The sequence below is a fragment of the Anopheles gambiae genome, chromosome X (genome assembly GCF_943734735.2).
Source record: "Anopheles gambiae chromosome X, idAnoGambNW_F1_1, whole genome shotgun sequence".
Classification (NCBI taxonomy): Eukaryota; Metazoa; Arthropoda; class Insecta; order Diptera; family Culicidae; genus Anopheles; species Anopheles gambiae.
Window position 1 is genome coordinate 10254999 of NC_064600.1, and position 12268 is coordinate 10267266.

At 48.8% G+C, this 12268-nt stretch overlaps 2 protein-coding genes across 2 annotated transcripts; both read left to right on the top strand.

Annotated features, from left to right (window-relative positions):
* Positions 1-8583: 8583 nt before the first annotated feature.
* LOC4576136 (general odorant-binding protein 45) lies at positions 8584-10340 on the top strand. Its single transcript, XM_061642219.1, has 2 exons — positions 8584-10149; positions 10221-10340. The coding sequence occupies exons 1-2, from the start codon at positions 8968-8970 to the stop codon at positions 10338-10340; spliced, it is 1302 nt and encodes a 433-aa protein (XP_061498203.1). The 5' UTR covers positions 8584-8967.
* Positions 10341-10388: 48 nt separating this feature from the next.
* On the top strand, positions 10389-11692 carry LOC133390928 (enolase-phosphatase E1-like). Its single transcript, XM_061655587.1, has one exon. It carries the CDS (start codon positions 10460-10462, stop codon positions 11684-11686), a length of 1227 nt encoding a protein of 408 aa, XP_061511571.1. The 5' UTR covers positions 10389-10459; the 3' UTR covers positions 11687-11692.
* The last annotated feature ends 576 nt before the right edge of the window (positions 11693-12268 follow it).

Genomic DNA, 12268 nt, shown 5'->3' on the forward strand with positions numbered 1-12268 from the left:
GACTACGCATTATGTTTCCTGTGTTCTTTTACATCTCCTGAAACTTTTCAAGCAAGTTTTTGAATCAATATATTGTTAAAATATCCTGACATGTTCAGCTCTCCCTAGCTGCTCCTTTTCAAATTATATGCATTTAAATAATACCAGTGTTTCATTTTTTTTTTACTCTTTCGCTAACAATGCATGTGCGAGCGAGTAAAACTGAGTTGATGAAATTTATTCTTGCCACGACTCACATCACCTATTTTGCTGACATTCGAGTGTTAAATATTATCAAATTATTTTACTACACTGCCCGCTTTAATGTTTCAGATCATATGATTTTTTTTTAAATAGACAAATAATACATAAAAATCGAAGAAAATAAAAACCCACCTTATCCAATGTCCGCCCATTGCTCTAATGGTAACCCACTGTGCGGTGGGACGTTCAAGCAGGGAAAGGTCAATAGTAAAAAAAAGCACTTGCAAGCTGTTTTGGTTGCCGCCACTTGCTGTTGTTTGTGTCGGGCTGACCGAGCACTTTTGGGTGCTGAAAAGGAATCGTTTTATTATTTTCCCCATTAAAAATGTTTGGCTCTAAAGCTTCCCAAGTAACATTTGTTCGCAATTGTTTTTCCATATCTGCTTGATCAGTACTCGATATGCCTGAAATTGTTGCTTTTTGTGTGTGATCAAGTGTGTTGACAGTGCGAATATTTGGTGTGCTCGTAAATTAGACGTTCTGCTACTGGGGCCCTTTCCGTTTTAAGTTCGTAGGCTGAAATTTAAGCCTGTCAGCTGTTTGCATTGTATAGCAGTTTTCGAGCAGCTATCAAAGTGGGTATAATGTACAGGTGGGCTTATCCCAAGGTGTATGAATTTAGAAGGCTGATTTTTAACGCTTCTGCTTCTGAATGAAAGTTTTAAGAGTGTTTTGAGTATTCGTCAAGCCTCCAGAAAGCTTGTTTGAACAAAAGTTTTTACCCATCCTGTCAAAAAGTGATGTTCAAATTTGGTTATAAAAACATGCTATGAGACCACCAGGACTACAAACACTTTGATTCTGGATTCCACCACCTGATCTCTTTAATGCACCTTGGGATAAATGTTAACACCAATTTGTATTGCCATTTTTCGAGCAGGTACTCGAATCTAATTCTAGCTTTGGGAGCTAGAATAATCTAGACTGAAAATTGCAGGCTAGTTTTATGTGCCACCAACTGTCAAACTCCATAAAAAATCTTACTAGAATCGTGAAGGGCCCCATTCATGGACGATCGCCGTCCGGCTCTTTTTACATTCATAGCTTTGGTTTTTGATGAACAACAAAAGCTATTTTTGTGTGACATTATTTTATAAAAAAAATCGGTAATATTTAAGTACGACATGGCTACATGACCCACTATAACGATAGGAAACATCATTTTGGTTTTGAAGGACTTTTTTTCTAAATTTCCCTAAACTGGTGCAGTTTAAGGGAAGTTTAAGGCTCCAGTTTAAGGGACTTTGCTCGAATCCCCGGTAATTCGTGCTTGAAAACGTCGATTGGGTTATCGACTGCAGATTTTGTGCGTCGGCGAAAATGGTTTAAATATGTTTGAATGACCCGTTCCCTGCTACCGTGTAAAAGAGGCATTAAACGATTACGATGACTTGGAGAGCACATCATTTCGAAACATTAAATTTACGCTTGATGGTTAACGTGGTCTGATGATGTCCATTATACGGTTCGTAATGTGGTTTGCCTCCTATTTGTAATAAACATTCTCTAAAAAAAGAAAGAAAAACACATCCAATCTTAATGGAAAACCTTCCCGAGACGACGCTGAACACATCCTTCCGTTTTATCTCGCAGTGTTTCTCTTTACACCCAACAGACAAAAAAAAACCCCTCCACCGTTGTCTTACTTTGAAGACAGGAGCGCCCAAAAGCTGAACAAAAAGTATGCTCTCCAACAAAAGCCGCCAAACAACAACAACAAGCCCGGTTTCTAATATCCTTCGCCGAGGCGAAAACGAGACGGTGGCGTTCTACCCGACCCGTAACCTTTTTTCCTTTATTTTTTGGAGGGGTTTATTTCGTTGTTACCATTCCACCCGGATCGCCCCCCCCCTCCCTTTCCTTTGGTTTCTCCTGACCTCCCCCAGACCTATTATCTCACCTTGATGAAAGGGTGTCGTCGCACGCTGCATCCGCGCACACTCAACGGAAGAACATTTGCGGTAGGTCACGTAACCCGCCCGGGCCGTCTTCGACGAAAATCGGGTACGTGCTTTCTTCCGTCGCTGGGCCCGTTCTTCAAATCCTGCCCCCGAAAATTGCACACCCACCCCACCCCCCCCCCCCCCCCCCCCCGGTGCCGGTTCGTCGCTTCTGCACGCTCTTTCCCATGTGTGCGTGTGTGAGTGTGAATAAAATCTTCACTACTTTTCTTAGTCTTGCTTTGTTGTTGCAATGTGTGTGTGTGTGTGTGTGTGTGTGTGTGTTCTATGGCTGACCTCCTTTTACTTCGGCAGCATTACGTTATCGCCCTGCCGGGCAAGGCATCAAGACCAACAACAGAAGAAAGGAAAAACATACAAAAAAAAAAATGGCTCGAAACACCCACACGATCGATCCGGTCCGGATTTTCTTACGCTTCATCGTTTTTCTACCCCCAACCCGAGCGTCCCTTCATGCTTTCCTCTTCAGTCCACAAAATCCCCTCCCCTCTCCTTCACCCTCCTAAAGTGGGGTAAATAAATGAGCGAGCGTTTTCTCGCATTTCTCACACGAAAATATTCGTACCGGATTCATTTGATGTGTTTTTCACCTACAGCATGGTTCGACGCTTTGTGTGTGTGTGTGTGTGTGTGTCGAGCTGCCTTCCACACACACACACACACACACCCACACATGCTGGACACTTCGAAACATGGGCGACAATTTTTCGTCGTAAACTGTGCACCATTTTCTTTGGCTGCGGGTGCCCGCGGGCGTATGGGAAACTGCGAACCGGGCGAAAGCACTAAAACGAAAAAAAAAATGCCCCCGAATTGATGGTGCATTATTTATTACAGGCGCTCACGACCGTGGGTTCAATTGAAGTAGCAGCTTACGGCTTCCGCCAATCACCAGCAGCGGCGGACAGACTCTTTGCTGGCGGCCCCTTTTGCTGAGGAAGTGTTCGGAGGCAGAGATGATTGTAGCGACGAAAAAAGATTGCTTACCGGAAAGGACAAAGGGTTGCACATTGGGGGTCTAGAGGAGCAATTGGGATTGTCTTATTTAATTTGCACTCGCTACGCTTATTGGTTCATTTTAAACAACAGTTTTTGGTCTGAGCAAGTTGACTGTCTAGAAACAATCGGTAAACAAAAGAACCTTCAGAGCGTTGCAAGTGTGTATAAAGTTCAATTTTTCCGTCTGTAGAGGATGTTTAGGCTTCACCGGCGAGCAGGAGAACACTAAAGTCTTTGGAAGTTTAGTAGATTAAGACCTTGCAGAAACGGTAGGAGTTGCTTAAACATTGAGGTTTCATTACAATTGTGCACAGTTAATCAATGTCAACTAGGAAGACAGTTAGTTTCTGGGATCGTCAAGGAAATTCAAGATCATATCTGCCCAAGATTATGAATATTGCTTTATAAAGATGTATATTTTGTGGGACCAAACTAAGCAGAGTTATGCAGAATTACATCACTCATTAAAATAAGAATTAAAACATTGAGTTTCATTAAAGTGGGAACTTCTCCAAGGTCATCCTGAAGTAATGACTTTCGTGTGAGAAAATCTGGAAATATCAAAAGCGGTGTTTGGAGTTGATGTCAGATACTTTAAGATATTGCAAGGAGTTCCAAGGCACTAACAAAATATCAATTGCACTTACAATGATAGTATCTCATGAGTTAGCGTACAAAATTTGACACCTCTATCAGTCCAACTCTATCTCAAACGCTCTTCCGGCATCTACAACACCTTGGCATTATTAGACAATAATTCCAAAGGAAGCTGGAAACGAAAACCGAGCCGAAGATAAGCCGTTACGGTAAGCGATGGTTCCTAAACGCAATGTGGTCATATTAGGCGAATTTCAGCGAATTTTTGGATATGACACCCTAGTGCGCGAGCCGGTACAACATCGCCCAGCTGCAAAAGCTTGCGGTCTTGGCCTGCCTCAACAGTGTCCGAAACCGCTCACGGTCTCGTTATCCCGACCTTAATGGCGAACGCCTCCACGCCATCTTGCCATCTCAATGTACGCCTCCTCTGTCCTTGTGGACGGCCTAAAAAGAGTTTGCTTTGCCCCAGCTGCATCTCCCATCGAAATTCTCTGCACCAATATGATGCAAAAGCTCTACTCAAACAATTTTGTCGCAAAAAGCTGAGAAAGAATTGTTAAATCCGAAGGCAGATCCTAAAAATATAACCACACACATGTCTTCGGTCGCCATGACGGAAATTCCGGATAACTAACGAAAGGGAGCTCGCTAAGTTGTAGTTCTCAAAGGATGTTCATGGAAGGATTTTATTTTGTTCAGAGACGTTCTACACAAATATTCGAGTATTGTGTATAAGATTTTACAGCACTAAGAACCAAGTTTGAGGTTTCATGAAACTTCTTTAGAAAAAGAGTACATCCCGACATCCTTTCAACTTCAGCATGAAGTAGGTTGCAGTCCAGAGCTAATGTCTTCGTACCTAGAAATCTCCGAATGTTTGGAGCTCAATTTCCCCGTAGTGTGAAACGATGCTAACCCACCGCCAGCGCACCTTGGTTGGTATGCTTAAACTGACACCCAGGCCAGACCATCCAGCCAAGCAAATGTGGACGACACTGTCGGCGTTGATGCGACGTTCAGTTCGCTTGCCCCAGCTTGCCCGCACTTTTACCGGGGGGAACTTGCACCCACTCGGGAGCTGGACCTTATTTTCTCCTCCATCCGCCACGCCCGTTCCCGTTAATTATTTTTTTTTTTCCACCCGAGCTGGTGCACTTCGGCAAATGCCCGCGCGTCGGCCCTACCCCCGGCCCGTTGATCGAAGTATATTTTACGGATAATTAAACCGCGCGCGATGCATTATAATGAACGCTTTCGGGTTTGGGGGTTTTATCCTACGGCACGGTTGCTGCTTTCCCGGGCTCCCGGACGGTAATCGACGTCATCCTCTTGGTTGTGCAAAAAAGAAAAAAGAAAAAAAAGGAAAAAGCACCCACACACACACACCAAAGGGCTGAGCCATTTTTAGCGTGCATCGAAACGAATCGAAACACAAAATGAAAAACACAAAGCTGCTTGCGATGGGACGCGGGACACGTGCATAGGGAAAAAGGGAGGCAGCGTAAATAGAAGTAGCAAAATCGGTCACTTTAAAGTTTCTATCATCAAAGGAAGTGCCAGCCAAAGCGTTCCATGCAATAGGCTGCAGTTGTCGTTCGAGTGGAAGGGAGCAAAACGAAACAGAGAAAAAAAAACACGAAAAACAAAGGGCAAAAACGCAAAGCAAAAAACTGCAATGAAAAGAGAGAACAGGAGAGAGTGGAGCGCAAAAAAAAATAGCAGGATGGTTGCTCGGTAGTGGCCGAAACAGCACAACAACAACAAAACAAGAGCAGCAGCAGCAAAAAAAAAAATGGAACCATTTAGTCCCCAATGATACGCTCAAACACCTCCGCAAACGGTGTGCATATGCAGTTCTGCATTATGCAGGGTAACTGAGCAGACCAGCGTGAGGCAGAGGAGGAAGAGAAGAGGGAAAAGCCACTCTGGCCCAACCACGTGGATGCACTTTTCGCGGATGCACTGACACGCCAGACTGGAGCTGTGCAAACTGCAGACAACAGGCAGAAGACAAAAAAAAAAACGTAAGCAGCGAGTGGCTGAAAAACGTTGATTTGTGGGTTTTTATTTTTAAATGCCCCTCATCACATATTTGTTTCCACTTTGTGGATCACCATGTATGTGTGTGTGTCTGGTTTGGCGTTTGTAGTTGCTCTAGCGCTAGCGGTGACTCTATTCCGTTGCAGTATGTTGGGCAGTGCCTAGGAATACACGCGCCGTAGAAGCAAACGCGAAAGCTAAATGAGACTACAAAACATACACACACACACACACACACACACACACACACACACACACACACACACACACACACACACAGACGAACGAAGCTCACGCGGCCGAGGTGACAAAGAAGCAATTTTTATTTTCCCGCGCGAGAATCTGGGTGGTGCTGGGCAGGGTGAACATTTTGCTCACACTCACTTGGGTTTGCAGCGCGCCCGTTTGAAGTTTGGGAAGATTTGTATGCGCGGCTGAGGAGAAGGAGCAGCATGGCGGGATTGGTGGGAGGAAGTGTGCTCGGGAAAACCCGTGTGCATCCGAGTGCAATGAGTGACGATTAAATCGTAATCCGCGGTAAGTCGTGGCGCGGGTTTCGCGAAACGGGATTGCGGGATGGAGTGCAATGTTTTGCTGGTTCCGATGTAACGAGGTGTGCATGGTGTTGTTGAAGTTTTTTTTTTGTTCATCCACAGGATCTCGTAACCGCTTGCGGGCTGGCAGCACACGGAGCAGGGCTTTTAGTTTTACGTTAATGCTCCGGGAAGCTCTCAGTATGGAATTAGGTAGTTTAGGGTTTTTTGCTTCCATCCTCATAGCCGATCTTGAAAATTATTAGTTTGCAGATCTTTGAACTTCAGACAATTTTAGTCAAGTAAGGCTCCTTCAATAAATTATGCAACTAAAGCACACAAATCGTAGTTAGCAAGTATCTGTTGTCCTACATAGCTCTCTGTGACTACTTCGGGTTACGAAATATGGATAAAGCTCAGAATTCTTCAATTCAGTACTTTTCGAGCTCCAGACATTCGTAACTTCGAGATGTAATCCTTCGTGTAAACATTTTTTGTAACGAAATTTATGCAAATGACATTCCCAATACTATACTTTCAATCCGGTATTTACAATTCGAATTTCCGAATCCGAATGGATCATCAAACAAACTTCCACGTCCACTAACGTGAATGATTACTTCAGCCTTGTGCTATAGATATCGTTGGTATGTCTTTGCTAGCACTCAGACATTAGGGGAGATCTATTGTCCAGAAAGGAAACAAACACGCTCGTAAAGCGAAGTCCTGCCAAAGTCTTCCATCCAAGAGTGCACAAAACTCACAAAACGCACGCTCAAATGTAAACAGCACCATAAACAAGACCAGCAGAGCAGAAATGGTCGCAATAGGAAAGGAACAAGTCTAATAATCGAAGAGCGCTGTTCCTCTTTCTCGGCAAGACGTTTGACCTCAAGACCTCAGCACCCTGCTCGTCGTGCCTGACAGATGTCCTGGAAGTATGAGAGAATTTGGGCGAAATTCTAGCGCAAGGAAAGCAGCGCTGGTGGATTGGCTTATACATTTTCAAGTACACCCACACACACACCCAAGGAAAAGCGAATGTCTCGAATCTCCTCCTTCTACTTATTTCACTTTCTTCTCTCTCTTTCTCTCTTTCGCTTTCTTTCTTCCTTGCTTGCTCCTTCAACCATCAGAGTCACCCATCAAGGTAGTAGTTGCGCTCGCTCAATGGAATCGTCTAACCCCACATCACGTCGCTGGTCCTGGTGCATTTACTGGTGGACCGGATGGCAGGCACTGCCGCTCGCATCCATTCCTTTCCCCAGTCGCCTGCCGGGGAAAAGTTTTTGCCGACATTTTGGGGCACCATTCCGGTCTCCGGTGTCTACCGTGGGAGGGTGATATTCCACCGATCTGCGGCTGTCGCCCACCCTCCCCGCCGTGTCTGTCTGATGAGTTTTTCGGAGTTCAACCCACACACACACACATACACCTCTGGTACGCGGTTCGCGAACCGTCCCTGCCGAGACGTGTCTATTCCGGTGTACGGTTTGGTAGGGTGAGCTGCTCAGTAACTCACGCTTCTTGTGCGCTTCTACTCTCCTTTTCATACACACACACACACACAAACACACAGCAGGACTTCGCATCAGGAGTGTGTGGGACTTTCTTCGCTGACTTCTTGTCTGGAGTTGGAAACTGCTCAGCTGTGAGCGCTTGCACGGCGTCAAAGGAAGAAGTTTTCACCCAAGCTGGTGAAGCGGTGCAGGTTTTGAGGAGGTGGCTGAATGACTGGCTGGGAACCTCATCTCATTCATCCCTCAACCCCCCCCCCCTTCTATGCCCCATGGTGGGCAAATATGTTCGAGTTTTCCATTAAAATGCTTTAATGTTAATGCAGACTGTGCAGGGAGGCGCGATGGCGCTTTTGTTGGATGCTCCACTCACATGCTCTTGGGATGCACCGCCGATGGTGTGGATGATTTAATGGCTTTAAGAAGACGACGTTTTGGCTGGTGCGGCGCCACCGCCGCCGCCGCCGTACAGCAAACAAAGTAAAGCAGCATCTTGAACTCGTTCTTCTCCGTTTTTTCCGTTCCCTCCCGAATGGCATGGTAGAAGTAGGTCTGTCGTTCACTCGACCTTTCTTTCCGGAGGGAGCGAGGGGGGGCGATGAGATCGGGAAGTTTGGAAGTTTGGCTGCATCACGTTACTGACCTACGCTTTTGGGGGGATCCTGAGCACTCCACGCGAGCTGCAGAGTGTTGTGACTTGGCGGAGTTGTGTTGTATTGTTGCAGAAGGTTAAATTGTCTGCCCACGCTGACCAGCCGGACATTTGATCCAGCGCCAGAGCAGCAGCGCGCCTTTGTGCCGGAACTTGGGGCGTAGCTGGTGCGTGCCTCTGCCCCACGAGCAGCTGCGGGCGCAGGGTGAAACGTGTCCTATCGGAACTGCCGTTCCCCTTCACGCCGTCTGTCCGATTGGTGGATCTTGTGGCATCGAGTGACCTTGAGCCGGAAACGGAACGACCCTTGCTGTGCTGCATATTATAAATAGTGGTAAGCGGGCTGCGCCACCTCATCAGTATCACGGCCCACCTCACGGAGCTCAAGGTGCTGGAGCAGTGCCGGGCAGCTGGCTGCCAACATGTTGACTTATCGCGCTTGGTTGCTGTTAGCGCTGCTGGGCGCCCAGTGCGCGCTGATACTGGGCGCGCCCGCTACCGGCCACGGTTACGACACAAAGAGCTTCGCCCAGGCCTACCTGGAGTGTCTGCGGTACCTGAACATCTCGCGCCAATCGCTGTACGCGTACGACAGTGCGGCCGTCCCGCTGAACTGCGGCAGCAACTGTCTGCTGCGCTGCATCGGCCTGAACGCCCGCTGGTGGCACGACGAGACCGGGCTGAGCGAGCGGGCGCTGGTGCGCTTCTTCCGCCAGGCGCCGGCCGACTCGCTGCTGCAGGCCCGCGCCTGCGTGGCCGAGCTGCCCGCCCCGCCGGCCGACAGCTGTGCCGGCGCGTACTGGTCGTTCCGGTGCTACAGCGACGCGCTGGGCGAGCTGATTGCCCACCCGGCGTATGTGGCACCGTGCGGGCAGGAGATACGGCGCGCGGTGAGCGACTGTGCCACGATGCTGCAGGTGGAGGACGGCCAGCTGCAGACGTGCGTGAGGACGGAAACCTTCCTACGGCAGGGCAACGGTGCCGCGCTGCTGCGGTGCGTCGTGCTGCGGCTCGGGCTGTACGCTGACTCGACCGGGGTGCTGTGTGACCGGGTGCGGCTGCTGATGGACGCGGACACGGCCGAACAGTGGACGGTGGCACGTGCGGAGGAAGCCAAGCGGTGTGAGGAGGACTTGCGGGCGCTCGGTGCGGACACGTGCGTCGTGGCGGCCCACGCCGTCGAGCTCTGCTACGGGTGGCCGGCGTTTGGCGAACTCTGGGAAGTGCTCAAGCAGGAGTACGGCAGCTCGGATGACGCGCTGGCAGAGGAGAGCGAGCAGGTGGTGGTTGTTGGTGCGAGCAGCAGCACGGAGGAACCGCAGGAAGCCGAACCCAACGAGATTACCGCTGCCGAGGAAGACGCGGAGGTGTTTAAGTATCCATCCAGCCCCCGGTTCCGTGGATTAGTGATCGTAGCGCCGGAGCTGTACGCCGTGGATGCGACCGTTGAAGATGGGTCGAAATCGTCAGAAGGCTCGTCCTCGCAGGATGAGGAAGAGCAGCTGCCTAAAGATGTTAAACCGACCCAACTGGAGCTGGCAGACGGGCAGGAGCCGGTGACGACTACAAACGGCAATACTGTGAAGCAATCGGCAGCCTCTACGGTATGTGACTTTACTTTTAAGACCTGCGCCATGGTGAACTACATGCTTCAATATACTATGTCTAGGCTCAGGAACCGTTGGAGAAGGAACCGAAAGCAACCCATACTGTTCAGGCACGTTCGGTGTCTCAACACCAGCTGGATGGGGCTCTACGTAAGTGCACAAGTGTTCCTGCGTTCTTCCAAATGTGAGCAGCGTGCCTTTATCATCTTCCAAACTTCTTCTTCTAGTGATTCACACGCACCGCCGCAGTCATAATGAGCCGGCGCGATTCGTCAGGGATGTCCACCCGCTGCTTGTGGATTTGGTCATGGTGCATGCTCCGGCGGTTGCGGCCGAACCTACGCCCACCGTTGAAACGCTTCCAGATGCGGCTGAAGAACAGCAAGACAATCAGATCTCGTTGTTCGATACGGATATTGCTGCCAGCAGCGCGGAACAGGACCAAGAGCTAGCACCACTAGCCGAGACGGTTGTGGAAGCTGAAGACGCGGCACCTACTATGGATGGTGGAAGTAGTTCCAAGGTAGAGAATGCTGAAGATGCAAAGGATTCCGTTCAGGAGTCGCTCGCTAAAGCAAGTACGGCACAATCTGAAGACAGTGAGCAGTTGACTCTATCGGAAGCTTCTGGTGTAGTTGAGCCTGAAGGTGCAGAGAGCTCTGACCCACCTAAGGAGGGAGTTGATCAACATAAGAGGAGTACTGGAGAAGCTGAAGAGGCTGCCATTCCGTTGGTAGAAGCAGATCCCAACAGCTCCACTCACGATCTGCTCCAATCAAAGGCAGGTGCTACCCAGCTTGAAGATAGCGAGAAGTCGCCCCAGGCCGAAACATCTCGCACAGTTGTAGCTGAAGATACAGAGCCCTCTCTGCAGCCTGGAAAATCTGAGGCTAAGGATGAGTCGAGTCCTTCTAATACTCTCGTACCTGAAGTACCAAGGAGCGTTGATACTTCTGACGATGAGCTTCTACCATTACCATATCTGGATGCAAGTGTCGCTCAATCTGAAGCTAAGGATGAGTCGAGTCCTTCAGCAGCTACTAATACTCTCGTACCTGTAGTATCAAAGAGTGCTGATAAGTCCAACGATGAGCTTCTCCAACCAACTAACCTGGATGCAAGTTCTGGTCAATCTGAAGTTAAGGATGAGTCGAGTCTTTCCGAACCTTTCAATACTCGCGCACCTGAAGCACCAAAGAGCGCTGATAATTCAGAAGATGAACTTCTGCAACCACCCAATCTGGAAGCTGCTCAATCTCAAGATAGCGAGAAGTCCAACGCACCAGCTGCAGAAACTGCAAACAACTCTGAATCCCCCCAAGAAGACCTCACAGCACAGCCTCAAGAGATGTCGACTCCGTCCAGAACTTCCAGCACGCTGGCCACGGAAGCAACCGGCACGGACGGGAAAGCAAACGATCCATCCGTCAGCAAGAAAGCGATCCACCCAAGCACTCTCCAGCGGCTGGTCCGAGCGCTTAGCGAGACCAACTTCATCGACACCATACTGTCCGCTATAAGTGCGAAGCAGTAAGGACGCGCTTATCCACTGCATATGAAGTATTACTGTAGTATTACGCACGCAAAATAAAAATCTCCTCTGGGTTGAAACAAATGTGTGAACAAATGGGTAGCAAGAGTAGGTGAAGCGAGAAACGGGGTAGACAATGGCTCGGCATTGTACACATGTTGTTAAAAGTTTTGCGGCGGTCCGCACTACCTTCCTGGGTGTCTGGGTCCATGGGTCCGCCGGGCAGTAGATTATTTCCCCCCGAATGGTATAGACTAATTTGTATACGATTTTACATTGTACATTGTGGAAAAGTGTCTGCACACTCAAGCACGACGCGGTAGCACTGACAGTGTGGCTGGAGGGTGTTAGTGGTTTTGCCTGTTTGCGTTTTTGGCACACCGTGGTTATTTATTTATTTCGCTCGTACAGGAATTTCCGGCACGGGGTTACGACGGGTGTCGGTGTTGGTGTGGTATAGATTCGTCTGCTCCATGGCAACGGGCAACGGACGGTGAGTATGATGCTGTAATTGGTAATCCTGCTTCCGGGGTTCGATGGGAACGCCCGAGCTGCGGCGCGGTAGTGTGTTGACGGTACGCCCGA

Coding starts and splice junctions, on each gene's coding strand:
- LOC4576136 (XM_061642219.1), top strand. CDS start 8,968: ATGTTGACTTATCGCGCTTGGTTGCTGTTAGCGCTGCTGGGCGCCCAG. Junction 10,150..10,220: donor AGCAATCGGCAGCCTCTACG/GTATGTGACTTT, acceptor GTCTAGGCTCAG/GAACCGTTGGAGAAGGAACC.
- LOC133390928 (XM_061655587.1), top strand. CDS start 10,460: ATGGTGCATGCTCCGGCGGTTGCGGCCGAACCTACGCCCACCGTTGAA.